Source organism: Seriola lalandi, unplaced genomic scaffold, assembly GCF_002814215.2.
Source record: "Seriola lalandi dorsalis isolate HSWRI2012SDOR001 ecotype SW California unplaced genomic scaffold, Sedor1 jcf7180002054688, whole genome shotgun sequence".
In the NCBI taxonomy this organism is placed as follows: Eukaryota; Metazoa; Chordata; class Actinopteri; order Carangiformes; family Carangidae; genus Seriola; species Seriola lalandi.
The window spans coordinates 1767422-1782858 of record NW_019525241.1 but is presented as its reverse complement, the minus strand read 5'-3'; the positions used below and the strand labels follow the sequence as shown (position 1 = coordinate 1782858).

Genomic DNA, 15437 nt, shown 5'->3' with positions numbered 1-15437 from the left:
AGCACCAACTAGAAGGTGCATTTAAATCAAAAGTCTCCATGTGATTGAGACACTTTCAGTAAAACTTTCAGGTATTTTCTGCATCTTCTGAATTTCAAATGGATTCTTGTTTTCTCAAATGTCTGGAGGTTCATTTATCTTCATATGAAGAGGTGGTTGTCTCACAGAGTTGAGCTAAAGGTAAATCCCTGGTTGTAGAAGAAAGAATAATTAAAAGGTTAAGTGCTGATCATTTTTTCCTAAGATCACCCATGGAGCTTTAAACTGAGGCCGGTGGCTCACAGCTCTAATTTGCAGAAAATGTCAATTCTTAAATGTCAAGGAATAGGTCAAACATGATTGGGTCCAGAGTTTAGCCAGAAACCTTCGCTTTTCAGACCAAAGTGAAGCAGCCACTTCAGCCGAGTCAGGGTCTGACCCATTAGCATGCTAAGAGACCCTCCGAGTCATTGACTTTACAGTGGACAGCTTCGCGCTCATTCAGAGGTGATAAAAGAAAATGTCCATGAGCCAGAATTCAGCAGACAGTATTCACTGATGGCAAATATCATGTCATTCAGTCAGACAGGAGATTCAGGAAGTACTGGCAGTATAGCCGCTAATACTGAGAGATACTACTCCCACCAGCCACGACTGCTACTACTGCTGGATACTCAAACCTTTACTACAGGCTTGTTTTCATATAATTTACTACAGACCTCCTATTAATTAATATTTCATAGTTTTCCCCAAAACTGATTTTTTATTTTTGACATCACAGATTCCATAACCTGATTTGTTATAATGTAAATATAACACACAAATCATTTTGTAAATTAAAAACAGGTCCATTTTACAATCTGAAAATGCAGAGGAGTTGTGGGGTGTTTTTCAGCCCTGAATAGTGTCTGCAGGCTTCCTCACAGTTTGCACCCCCAGCAACCACCACCAAGAAGACAGAGCAGCGTGTACTGTATGTTAACTAAGAGGCAACATCCATCAAATAACTTACTACTACTTATATAGCTTAAAGACACACAGTAATAAGTGAAGATGACTCAGATGAGCATTTTGACATGTTGAAACTATATAAGTGAGGGGGAAAGTATATTAACTTCTTTGTCTGGCACATTGTGTCCCTTATCTTCCATCTTTGTAGTCCACTCATGGAATGGAACAACAATATCCATGAGCATGATCTTGTGTCAAGGATACACAAATGTTTTGCATTGGGGCCAATTCCTGGAGTGTGAGTCAGTTCAGACTCTGGTGTGTCACGCTCTTCTCTTTTATGCTTTTCAGTGCACCTGCAGAGCCTTTAAGCCAGGTGAGCGGTGAACACTTTAATCCGTCTGCCATTTTATAGTCTCAACAATTTATTGAGAAAATAATTAAAACCCAGAGCGTATGAATTTTCAGGGCCCTATCTGACGCCCGGCGCACAGCACAAGTTTCTCTGCTGGTGTCAGACTGACGCATTTGTCATTTTCCTGTCCACGTTGTTGGGATATGTTGGTCTCAAGATGAGGTGTGGTCAGGTGCTTTGTTGATACATTGTGTAAAGCGAATAATCAGTTAGAACCTGGTCTGAAGTCAGCAGCGCAGTTATGTTAAGGGCAAAATATCAAGAGAGTTATATGCACCTAAATAGGCGGGTACACAGGGTGCAGAACTGGCTTTTAAAGGCAACGAGAGATGGCACTCTCATTGGTTTATGGCATATTCCACCCAAAACACACCCATGATTGATTAAGAAACTAAATACAACCCTCTTGAACCATGTGAACCACGTTTTTCTGCTGTAAAAATAACAGAAGTGGATTTACACACGTCCTGAATGCACCTGCTCGACCATGAACCTAGATCATTAATATGCAACCCTTAAAGTCAAATTAATATATTTGAATTCATGCAGTAATAAAAACCACATTATTACTCATAAGGACTTGTTAATGTGTAAATACCTGCAGCTGTGATCTGACAACAAACTGTGCTCTTATTATATGATGTCCCTTGCCGGCGACTCTCAGAAATTACACTTAAGTGGGGGTAGTTAGTTCTGAAATATTGATGATCTCAGCAAAACTAATCCTCAAGATTTGGGGAAAGGAGTCTCAGCAAAAAATAAATAAAAAAGATAACCCATGAAATATTTAGCTGCTGCAGCGTACCATCTACACATGACGGAGCGGCTCTGGTGGTGCCGGCCACTTGCCCGGGAAAGCAGGAACACTTCACAGTTTGTGACCGCTCCTCGATTTTGTTCTTGTTGCAGCAGCGATGCAACGCCACCACCTCGCAGGTGCCTGTACGGACATGGTGAGCTGCTGGAGAAATGACAGGAGAAAGGGAATAATCAGCAGTGGTGCAATAGTTATAACCCCCATCCACACACCCACTCTGCCGGCCTTGGATCGAGTCCCATAAGAATCTCTCTCCTGGGTCTCTATCGCCTGCTCTGTCTCCCTCTCATCTGTCTTAATAATGAAAAAATTACCAGGGAAAGCAGTTTCATTAAAAGGTCCTTTTTATCAGAGGGTTCAGTTTTCCTGTCTGTGCACACACTTATTCTTAAAGTATCGTTTCTGGTCTTCATCGTCTTTAAATCTGACCGTTTTCATTGTTAGAAATTAAAGGGGTGGTCCAGCTATTTAATTCTCCACTTCCATAAAGTTGGGTGACTCACAAGGGACTTCATTTCCCATAATGCAACATTTTTTTTTGTTAGACTATGGCTGGTTCAGTCAATATCCAAACTGAACAGCTTCACTTTGTGACATAGGCTTTCTATTATAAATGTGTAGTGTCGGAGCCCAGGCCAGGATTACTCTGATGACATCACGCTGACATTATCAAGGTTTATTTTCTCAGACTTGACAAAACTCCTCAAGAGCCACAGAAGCAGTTTATATATATAAAAAAAAAAAACAAGTCTCTGGAGTTTTAACTCTCAAACAGTGCATGCTGGGAGGTTTGTTAATATTCTCATTTTGTTTCTCTGAAAACTTAATTCAATGAGGTCAGTGAAGTGTCAGCAGCTCATTCATTCAACTCATCATTTTAAATGAGAATACCTCAAGTTAAAGCGACTGAATTAAGTAGAATTAATTTGAAATTAAGAACACATACACATTAAGTGAACAAGGCAAGGTTGGTTGATTACACTAAATTACAGTACTGCTTAAAAAGTATTTAGTGTATGCCTCAGAATTGTTCCTTTAATCAGGATTCAAAACAATATAAGTCAAGGTTGGAACCTACAATTCCCATAATGCCATGCTCTGACTCTTCCCTGCAGGTAAACCCCCAAGTCTTTGAATCCAAACACCCCTTTTCATAACAGAGTTTTTATTACAGATTAGGCGACTTAAAGCTGTAGTAGCACTACGGAGCAATGTTTGGTTTGAATCAACATTTGGTGGTGATGCACAAAGAAACACAGCAGTGCACCTGTAACAGCAGAAGAAGACGACTGCTGAAAATGAGCTATTAGCTAAGTGATGCACAGGATGAATATACAGTGTAGTGGTAAGAAACACTGAATGTAAAAATAACTTTTTTGTTTACTAGAAAACCCTACAGGGTACCCTTTAGGGTGAAGCCGAGATGACCCTGATGATGTCATCATGGTCCCTTTTAAGTTCTTGATTGGATGATAAAGCTTTCCACTGGAACCAAAATGATTGTAGTGCTAGCAGCTCTTTGAGCAGTGTAGTTGAGATAATTAAGCAGGATCAGACATTATAAACATCATTATTTTAATCCTAATCACTGTGTTCGGAAATAAAGAAGGTGCCTTTTAAATAAATAATAACTCAGGTATGAGAGATGGTAATGATTGGAACGCAGATATGTGAAGGGGAAAGTGCAGTGCTGCAGTATTTGGAGCCAATTTCCAGATCACACTCCATTGTCTGAATTATTTAGAGCCTGAGCTGCTCCATTCTCTTTTAATTGCATGTGACATTTTCATGAGGTGTCCTTCTGCAGAGATACTCGCTGCCACCGAGGTAAACAGTAAATCTGCGATAACTGTGTGAAACTGGTCCGAACTGTCTGCACTGTAGCAGCTCAGCTAAACACAGTTAATTACACTTTTATATCAGTGTGTTATATGAGTTAGTTCCATCAGTTTCCAGCAACTGGAACAAGCAGCAACTGAGACTATCGGAGAGAATCTGCTGAGACAGAATGATGTTAAACCTGTGAACTGTTGAGTATCACAATACCTCTGAGATTTACCTGTGTGTGTGTGTGTGTGTGTGTGTGTGTGTGTGTGTGTGTGTGTGTGTGTGTTTTCTCTTAGAACTGAAAACATAGCATTTTAAATTAGCTGGAAATCTAATATTCCTCACACCATATGTTTTTCTCCCTCTTGTCTGTGGTTGGATCACTGATATGCTTTACACTCAGTTGCCAGTTTATTAGGTACACCTGGTTAAAACTAATGCAGTCTAATGCAACAGACCTGTTATAAATCCCCCTTCATGAAGGTTATAATCTTTAGTCAGCTTTTGTTGAAATTGTTTTAAACAGGTGTTGATTCAACTGTGTGATCATGGTGGAGGATGTAGTTTGTGGTGCTACTGAACTCTACTGCATTATACAGAGAGGTGTTTGTTATTTAGCCTGTTCTCACTGATATAGCAATCCAAATTGACCATAAATTTAAAGATCGATAGGGGTAGATGTCCATGTGTTGTTTGATTATAAAGCAGGTCTAGGTTCTATATTAATACTGTGAAAGTATCAAAGCCTCAGTCCACAGAGAAATGCACACAGCCTGTATTCAGAAACTGAGCCTTAAAACCAGCCATCAGGACTTCTGTAAGTTTGTGATGTTACAACAAGGCAGTCACTGCTCTCACCATCCAACTTGCAAGATTTGATTTTTCTGAGTGTTTACCTGAAATCTGCTATATTTTTATTGGATCACTCAGAAAAAAGTTAGCCAATCAGAAGAGAGACTCTGAGCCTCCTCTCTTCTGATTGGAATTGAGACAAGCCTGAGAGAGGAGATGTAAAACTACATTGAGATGGTTTTTGGTTCTTAAAACTGCAAATATATCTACTTACAGATCAACACTTCAAATAAAACACAGGAGAAGTGCAAATATGGGACCTTTAAATCAATTCAAACTGAATGTAATAACCTTCATGAAGGATGATTTATTACAGGACTGTTTTATTAGACTGGCGACTGAATGTATAAGTGACCAGCAGGTAGAAAAAGGACAGAAAGTCAAATATATAAAACAAAAAGACAGAAACAGGAAAGGGGAGTTCCATTTCTTCCATGTCTGCTCTAACATGACCCCGCCCCCCACTTCCTTTGTCGTACATCAGAACTAGTGCAGGTATTCGCCCCGCAGGAGCAGGATACATTCTCATGCTCAAACAATAAAAGCTGTGACAGACAAACACGTGGCAAGCTGAGCTGCTTCAGATGTTTGTGAGAGAAGTGCTGCCAGTGTCTCTGTAAAGGCCGAGCTTCACACTGAGGCTGTGGTGTTTCTGACTGGATGCCTGCTCAGCTTCCCCCGCCAGCAAATACACACAAAAGCATTTCACTCAGAAATCAATGTGTCCTGCTAACGCACAGTCCAGCTGTAAATATGCTGTGGGTCCCTGCCGCTGCTGCTGTTGAGGTTGTGTTTACTTAATTTGTGTCTTTCAAACAGGTTGCAGTTTGATTCTGGTTTTTTGAAATGAAAAAAATCAAAAGTTTTAATGAGGGTCATGCAAATAGAAATTGTTTCATTGTCCAGGTTTAGACATTTTATATATCCAGGACCTAAAAAACCTCACCAAAGATAAACTACTATCTATACTCTGGCTTGGCTGAATACTCAGTGGTTATTATTTATTTTTACTTGTCTTTTTAATTCCTGAATAAATGACTTACCTTGTCATGGCTAATCAAGGCCTGATGCTGAGCTGCAACATAAAAATAGGACTGAATCACATGAATCACATGTTTGTCTTTAGCAGAGCTGCAGTGATCAGCAACGTACTGTTCGTTCTGTACAAAATGAAATATAACGCAGTGAGTGTGTGCTTTGACAGGTCTACTGATTTCCACTGATTTGATGTGGTAAAGGTCAAAAACAGAACAATGATACTTGGTGCAGCTAATGTGCCAGTCGTCCACGTACAATATAGTGTGCTGTAATAATAATAAGAGTAAATGACGCATTATTTCTCACGTTAAAGCCTCATGGCCGACAGGTTATCCATCTTAATTTTGACATACCTCTGAATTCTAAGACGCATTAGGGATGGGAATCGAGAACTGCTTCCAAATTGTCAGATCCATCAGAATCGTACACGCCCGGGTTTATCAATTCCTTTTATCGATGCCTACGTGTTTTTGAGAGCCAGGAAGGCCTGTACGCTCACTTCGCCAGTTGTGTAGGGCTCCATAAATTTCGCAAGGGCCTCACCTCCCCCTTGTCCTCAATGTATACAACTATCATAAGAGGCTGAAGTGGAACTATCCCTCTGGTCATGAAAAGATAAGCAAACACCACAAGAGTGAATTGTGGGAATTGCATTCAGGTAAACTTGTCTAACAGTAGGTAAATGTTAAGCTTACAGTGCATCTCTCTCCAATCTGTCTGGGCGGCACGTTTCTTGGTCTGTCTATGTCTCATCAGACACTTCCAGTCTCTGTTCTGTGACTTTGTGCCTGGCAGACATGATAGTGAAATACAGCCATTTATTATGTTTGATAAACACCAACAGGCAACAGTGTTTATAAACTGCAGCTCGGAAAAGATAATTGTAGCATCCTCTGTAGGGACCAGTCCAGACAATAGATGGTTAACATCATTTTAAAGGTCCTATATTGTATTAAAGTAGATGTCCATGTGTATTATAGATCAGGTCTAGGTTCTATATCAATACTGTGAAAGTATCAAAGCCTCAGTCCACAGAGAAATGCACACAGCCTGTATTCAGAAACTGAGCCTGAAAACCAACCGTCAGGACTTCTGTAACTTTGTGATGTCACAACAAAGCAGCCACCGCTCTCAGTCATGTCCTAAGCCCCCGCCCACCTGGACCCGCCATCAGTCAGCCAATCAGAAGAGAGGCTCAGTTTTGGATTCCCTGGTTCTCTGTTCCCTTAAAGGTTTGCTTTTGGTCAATTCATGTATCAAAGTTCACTAAAGTTGAACTTAACTTTGCCCCATGAGCAAATCTGATGATTGCAGCAGCTCTGTTAAACCTAGAGTGGCAGCAAGAAGAAATATTAAATATTAAATATCTTGCAATGTTGAGGAAAGTGATTAAAAATTCTAACCAGATCCGCACTTAACTTTAATGGGTTCGTCCCTGGACCATGACCCATCCCTCCACCAGGTTTGGTTCAAATCAGTGCAAACAAGCACACAAACACAAAGACAGACACAGGTGAAAACATTAGCACCCTCAGGGAGGTAATTTACTGATTTTTACCACAAAATTTATTTGACATTTTGAGGGATCTGATCTGTGGCAGAGAGATAAATGAGAAGACATATCACAGCAGCCGGTTAGTTTGGCTAAGCTTAGTTTACCTTAGTTTAGCACAACTGGAAACAGGCTCTGTAAAAAGGTGACAGAGCCTGTGCAGCAGCACCTGCAAAGCTCGCTGAATATCACCTTCTCATTTGTTTAAGCTATGAAAACCAAAATATAAAACTGACACCTCACTGTGAGGTTGCCAAGCAACCAGCAGAGACTTAAAGGTACTTGTCCTGTTACAGGAATAGTCCAGTGTATTACCCTATGTAAAACCACAACATGTTTCAGTTCCAGTGAAAGAGCAGCTCTGAATCAAATGTGGATCAGATCCTGAGAGCTGACTCCAGTATGAACTCCCACACTCGATGCTGACGATGTTCACAGACTGTGTTCTGGTTTTACCAGGCTCTTGGTCCTTTCACTGAATCCTTTGAACCAGGGTCTTTCAGTGAGACGAGTTGGGCCCCTTTCTGTCTGTGCGGGACTGAAATTACTCTGCTCGAGGAGCTTAATCTGCGAGTCTCAGGAGACGGAGAGGGAACTGCACATGATGCAGACTGTGTATCATTCATGAGGCTGTTGTGAATGATAATGTAATCATTGATTTGCTTCGTACACAGTATTGTGTGCAGCCAGAACTGCAGCCTCTCATATAGATGAATTATCGCTGACGATGACGGTAATTCCCTCTGTACAAACCTACATAATGAGGTGTACAACTGTTGTGTTAATAGTGATGAACAGATTTTCCCCCTCAAACTGTTTGTTACGTTGTAAGTAGCAGTTTGAAGAGCGAAAGATGAGGAGCCGCTTTTCTCAAAGCACAATCTTTCAGCCACAATTACAAATCAGACTCAACACAGCTGAGCGGGAGGATGGATAGTTGGGCTGAACACTGGTGTCTCTGTCTGTTAGTTACTGCTCTCTCAGGGATGAACACAGAGTTTTCCTTTCTTGGCAAGATGCTTTTTATGCAACATATACGTCATTTTTATTACAAAGTGCAGGAAATGTGAGGTGCAGAGCAGGTAACAATCTTTGATGCATATAACACAGGCGGCACTGTAAGTCAGACGTCAAGGTCAGACGTCACTGCAACAGCTACAACAGTAAAAAGGCGGCTCCTGTGAAGACAAACTGAAACTACCTGAGTGCTACCTGTCTATAAATACAGAGTGTGAACCATCAAATATGTTTCACACCTCTCAGGTTCAAGTTCCCCTCAGAAACCTGTGTGCTTTGATTCTTGCTAAGTGGTTTCCCATTGTGGACACCGAAATTCAAGGCTGTAATGTGTCTGTGGGGATCACGCTAACTCAATTTGAAGGTCAAAATTTATACTCGCCGCACTCACTCGGGAACCACAAACCATAAAGGCACCATGTTCAGAAGGTGTTGCATTAATAAAATCCGGCGGACCTGTGTCCCTATTACTGTCGTCACTTCTTTAGAAAGTAGATTGTTACACAACTCGTTCATTATGTGAATAATCACACAGAAGATAATTCAAAACACTAAGTGTAAAACTCTTGATTTCATGAGTTGTCAGTTTCATATTTCTGAAGTTAAAGGTATATTATGTAACTTTTCCACTTTTTGTCAAAATGTCAAGACCTATGTAATATATTTTTTTGAGGTGTGTACTTCAGTGTTGTAGTTGTCTGCCAGAAGCATCAAAATGGACTTTAATCCAGTATGAAGTCACATTTTTAAGATAGACTTTTCATACCTCAGTTGTTTTCAACTATATATTTTAACCAGAGGCAGAAAAAGCCAAATGTAGCCAAAAATGTTAATCACTGATTTTTTATTTATTTATTTTTTTCTTTAAAGTGAAACGCTTTTTTCTGTTTTGTTTTTTACCAGTTATAATCCCCTGGTCGGTTTGTTATGGAGAGGAGGACACCTCTGTGGATAATTCGGCTCGTATTCACAAAGCATTTTATCTTACCACTAAGAGTACTCCTAAGTCACGCTTAAAGCTTTTAACTAAAAGTTTTCTCCTAAGTCCTCTTCACAAAGCTGCTGAGACCAACTTTCAGAAAGGAGAAGTGAAAACTCCTGAGCTAAGAGTGCGACTCTGTTGCTATGGCTGACGCCAATTTTCCTGGACGAGCTCCCATGCAAGAACCACAGCGATTGGTTAATGAAAGACCGTCTGTGAAAACGCACGTGCAACATCCCTCAGTAATAATAAAAAACACTGAGAAATAAACATATACAAATGAAATAATAACAAATTAGGTTCTGTTTACAAAAGTGATACATTCTCCAAAATTAATCTGTATGATCAGGTTTGTGTCGACCCGGGAGAATTTAATTTTACTATAAAAATGGGAAAAAAACGAACCTGTCCTAGATACCTAACTGGCAGCCTGTTAGCCACAGCCCGTTGTACCTGTAGCTGTGGTCCTGGCTGTGGGTTGAGGTGTGTGAAGATTTCCCCTGTCCCCTACCAGGTGACATCCAGCTGGAATATGATCCTGTCAAACAGCTGATCAGGTCACTCTCCATTCAGTACATACACTCGTGTGTAGATCCTGGACACTGTGCAACAGTGTCTACAGCTGTACAGGCAGAATCCAATACAACCTGTGTGTTGGTGGTGTGATTTTGTTTTCCTGTTTATGAATACCTCGTCGTCTTGTGACGGTGCAATCATTTTTATATGCTTCCATCTCTGGCACCGATCACAGCAGGTAGACTGGCTATTGCCGTGAAGCTGCTTTATTTCTCTGCTCAGCTGTTGAACATCTAAAAGAAATCATATGAATTGTCCTATGACGTCGGGTCACAGCGCATTTATTGTTTCGTGGATACATCAGCTTTTCTCTGTAGCTTTTAAGACTCTTTGCGATGTGGTCTTAGTGAGTTAGGACTCCTCTCAACTTCTTCTAACGTCTCCCAGACTTGGGAGTTTCTTTTAATGCTAAGTGGCTTTGATAATATCTCTTAATAAAAAATAAAAAAAAAGGCGTCCTAAAGTTAGGACTTTATTTTTAGTCTCAGTAGTTGAGTTTCTCCTAAACTTCTCGGCAAGTTCGGAACTACTTTTAGCCTTAAGATGCTTTGTGAATACGGGACCTGGTTCATAAGTTATCAGAGAAACAATTGAAACAAAGGTTAGCAGCGTTCTCAGCTCCCAGCCCTTCCCTGATGTCTTGTGTCCAATGTTCAGCGTCAGCGAAGCATGTGAAACTACTTTATTCAGTGTTTTACTGGTTATAATCACCTGGTGTTTGTTGTGCAGAGGAGGAGACCTCTGTGGTTAAAAACCTCCTGAACGACTGACACTGAAGGAGAAACCAGGAGAATAGTGACGCCTATTCTTTATATTGTTTTGATTGAGAGACCCCCAGCTGCAGAAGTTACATACTGACTCCTCTCTCTGGTCAGTACAGGACAAACACAGAAGTGAACAGAGTGACCGCCAACGCTTATGAAGTTTGCAGTGTAAACATCCACCGTGGTAGAGGACCGACTCCTCTGTAGCGGCATCAGTCTGACACGAGAGCACAAAGGCAAACCTCCTTTCTTCATAAATCAGAGCAGTAAAGTGAATTTACATAAGTGTCAGAGAGCAGAAAAGCATGTTTGATGGTGCCAACATGATCCCGTCTCTGCTGACACAGACCGGTTATTTAAAGTGGTCAAAGCTCATGTGTACGTCAGTAAATCAACTTGTCTCAGTGCTGAAATAAACTACATTTGCCTTGCTTCTCAGAGGGAAGGCTTAGTTCTCCTCCTCTTCTTCTTCTTCTTCTTCATCTTCTACATTTTCTGTACTTCAGATGTGCTCTGGGTTCATTTCATCCGTTGAATGATAATAGGTTTACAGCAACAGAAATAACACCCAGGGGAAATTAGGGGGTTGTGGTGGCGATCACAGAAGAATCGAATACGAGTGAAATTATTCTGATCCACTTCCTGCTGAAATGATGAGTGTCTTGTTTGGGGGGGGGGGGGGGGTCACTGCCAATCAAAGCCACTCGCATCAAAGTGCCGCACTCCCTTCTAATTGGTCGACAAAGAGAAGAGAGGTATGCGCGGTTTCTATCATGCTAACAAATGGACAGCCTGTCCGGCAGCGGCTCTTCCTTTTACACCACCAATTACCTGAGGCGGTGTGTTGTCAGTGGGACTCCCGGTGATGAAACGTAGGTTGGCCGCTACCAGTAATGTTGCTGAGTTGCCATAATTGATCTCCCTGGGTTTACTAGTGACGACTCGACAACACTTTTAATGAGGCTGCGGGAGACAAGTTTGACTCATACTGTTGGAATAGCTGTCTCAATCCAACGACTCGCCCGTTTGATACGGTGATATTTTATTTGTGATGCGGCATCAGTGAGTCCTTTAAAATGAGAGGTGGCAGCCACTGTCCTCCAGGCGTCTGCGCTGCGTCTTTCCTCACTGTAGTGTAGCAAGTCACGCTGTCCTGGCTGGAGGGCTGAGCCAATCAAACAAGCCTGCAGCTGGTTTCTGTACAGAGCTGATTGGATGGATGGCTGGAAACTCGAAGCTTTCAGTTCCATATATCTGCTGGAGTAGACATCTCAAAGGGGAACTCCCATTTTATACATGAGTGTCAGTTTTCTTCTGATAAACAGAGTGACTGTCCTGTGAGAACAGTTGTAATGTCTCCTCAGGCTCTGGTGGAGCTTTGTCAAGTCTGACAACACAACCTGGTGATGAAATCATCTCTGGAGACTGTAGTTTAATGCTACAGTCAGCCAGTGTTATAAACACAGACTGTAAATAAATATGGACATAGCCTCCATGATGTCACCTATGGGGTTCTGAAGAGCGGTTTTTGAAGCTCAGAGTGGGCTGCTGCGCTGTTGCCATCTTGGCAGTGTCAGACTCCGCCTAACTCCTGGCTAATCCAAAAATGGGGATGTGTGGAGCCAAGACTTTGGTGCATGCCGGTTTGTGGCAGGCATACGCTCACCCACCTGTCACTCAGAGAGGCCACACCCTCAATTATGAAGAACTTTAAGCCTGTAATTATGTAAAATGTAAACAGGTGAGTTATATAAACAGTTGTCACGAAGGAGGAGTCAGCTTGTGGACTGACAGACGTAGGCATTTATCAGGTAGGGAGAACAAAAAGCAAAACTAAATTGCGTTGTGGGAAATGTAGGATGCAAGATTTTGGAGCTTGACTCACACAAATGAATAAAAGTCAGCACTCTATGTTCATTTTAAGTTCAAGGCTGAAGTGCAGGAATTTGTCTGCAAAAACCAGAGCTTTAAGAACAGGTGTTAGCAAGTTCCTAATTCACTGATTATCTACTTCAGGGTATATGGTTGATTTAAAGGATTTATTCTATATTTTTATTTTCAACAAATCCCATAAAAAACTGTCTGCAGCACTTGACTCAGTCTATTATTTCATACTTAAGACTTATCATTAATAAACATTTACAGGTTAATCTCAGATCTTGTCAGCACAAGACCACACACTGTAGATTCAATGAGAACGTTTGTTCCTGACAGAACCACTGAGATGGAACATGACACAAACTGAGCTACACACTTTATAAGACAGTAGAAAGACAGTAGGATCAAGGTCTGTGAGGCGGGAAGCTAACAGTGAAGAAAACTGCTTTGGAAACTTCATATTGAGGTTCTGAATCGACAATCAGTGACTGGGTCAAACTGCATGAAGGGAAGGGGAGGCGACAGATTTAACCCTGCGTTGGGTTTCCTCCCTGGAAGATTCATCTGTAGTGTACAGATATTTTCATGCTTTATCCTGCAGCAGTTTTTACTGCACATGAGAAGTAGGCTTTGAATTTTATCCATTCTGATTTTGATTTTGCTTATTGATTACTGTTCCTATGGGTTCATTATTTCAATTCTAAAATGCTTGAAGAGGTCAGATGTTCAGGAAGCAAAATTTAAAAAAAAACAAAACAGATTTGTTTATCGAACATTCGCAAAGTAAATAGTATTTATATTTCTAGTATTTACTACAATAATAACAGGCAAGATCAATCTAGAGCAGTTGGTTAAACTAACTGCTAGTTGTTTTATTTTCGTGTTCTGCTGACGAACACATTTTCGTCTTGTTTGTCCTATATTTTACTAATCAAGAACATCACACCCTCTCCACTATCAACGTAAAAACACATCAGTCAAAACAAGCAAATGTATGATTGAGGCATTTTAAGAAGAAAATAATACTCTGGAAAAAATTTAAAGAAAAACAACCAAAACACTGGTGGCCAAGAATCACACAGTCACATTGTAACCAGAAGTAAATCCACTCCAGCATGAGAAACATGAGCGTGAATGCAAGGCATCAAACAGTGCAGTCTTTTAGATCGATGCTGTGCTGCTTCAGATGTTTGCCCAGATTTGATGTGTAACCTGACTTCGAGCTAATTAACTTCCCACAGACTCTGCACTTTGTCTTGTTACCTCGTTTTCTTTTCTGAAGTGAAGCCACATTTTTCACCGTTTGCCACGCATGCTAGCTCGTTTTTTTGAGGGGGTTAATTGTACAGTGTGAATTTTAAACTGGGCATGCTAGCTTGTGTTTAAACAACCGCACATTCTTTGAAGGATGTGGCCGCTGAACTGAGACAAAGCTGCTGTTGCGTTGATGTGTGAAGGAGGACGTAGACAGGTCCTGTCAGATAGCTACGTACTGTCTTGTAGATGTGTAGGGGCCGATACACGGAACCAAAATACTTTTAGTTTTTTTTGGGTCCTCAGGTTCTGGGCATTTTGGAACTGGGTTTGGAGACTCAACCCAACAGAAAAGCAGGTGTTCCTTTTAGTTTTGATGCACTCACCTGTAGCTCCCTCGGTTGGCGCGGTCATCTCCCAGACTCCGATCACCAGCACCATGACGAGTAGAGCCCCTTTACTTCCGCTCTGCGTGTATCGTTCACTCATCCTGGGAAAACACAAGAGGAGTGAGAGCATGAACAGGTCATTTATTACTGCAGCAGTTTTAACCTTTGAACCGAGCAGCGTCATATAGGGCTGTATTCGGCGTTTTAACACTTGTTTATTTACATTTTACCAACCAACGTCATATATCAGCATCTCCGCAGCCTCCACTCTGGATTTGAAGGCTTCATGGCCCAGAGCAGGAAGATGGAGCTGTTCCACCAGCTCACAGTTAAACTTCACAAAAGCTTAGCTTGTCTGAATGTGTATTTGCCCTTATCACACAGATATACAGGCTCTTATCCTTCTTCTTGCTTTTGAAAACAAACTACAGCTGTGAATATGCCTTAGATCGCTGTCTCCAAATCCTCCCTCCACCAGCAGAGGGTTCTTACAGGGCGGGAACATGAACAGAAGGTGAAGAAAATGCGCCGTCCCGACAGGCTTCCGTAAGCGTCTCCGGGCTCTACAGCAGAGAGGAGGAGAGCGAGCAGGCCGTAGTGGCTAATCCTTCCCTCCACAGTACCTTTTCCACCGTGCTCAGTCCTTCTAATGAAGTGTGGTGGAAGCTGAGGCCACACAGCATAAACCATCTGGCACAGTGTGTTATCACTGACAGACAACGATCACATTTCAATCGGGGGTGCGAGAGCGGTACAGTAATTACCGGAAGAAGCGCGGTGTCGTATAGCGTGAGCGTACAATGTTACAAGCTGCATTTACGCCTTATTCACCACCTCCTGCATCCTCGCTGCCGGCCTCATTGACATATAGATTGGCTAATCCTCGCTGGGGTTCTCAGATTATTTGTTGTAATTAAGTTTATTTTGGCAAAGCGAACATGACCTTTTATAGAGATTTTTTTTTTTTTTTTTTTAGTACCTCCCAGAGTCACAGAGGAATTAGAGTCTAGTGATGCATCTCAGATGTTCAGAGAGCCCGCTGAAAATACAAATTAGGTGTCTATAATCATGACACACAAGCAAGACGGACTCTGGTCCTGTCAAGAGACTGTACATGCACATGTTAAAACACCTGGCAAACAATGG

The 15437-nt window shown here is 41.5% G+C and overlaps 1 protein-coding gene across 2 annotated transcripts in view; it reads right to left on the bottom strand.

The window, feature by feature from the left end:
* Positions 1–15437, bottom strand: part of tafa2 (TAFA chemokine like family member 2) — a 63332-nt gene that overhangs the window by 8540 nt on the left and 39355 nt on the right. The window contains exons 2-3 of one of the 2 annotated variants that reach the window (XM_023422975.2): positions 14289–14392; positions 2151–2306 (exon numbers count right to left, since the gene is read on the bottom strand). In XM_023422975.2, the coding sequence (XP_023278743.1) occupies positions 2151–2306; positions 14289–14391 (259 nt within the window). In that variant the 5' untranslated portion in view covers position 14392. The remainder of the gene's footprint in view (positions 1–2150; positions 2307–14288; positions 14393–15437) is intronic. The other variant, XM_023422976.2, reaches the window with a different exon arrangement.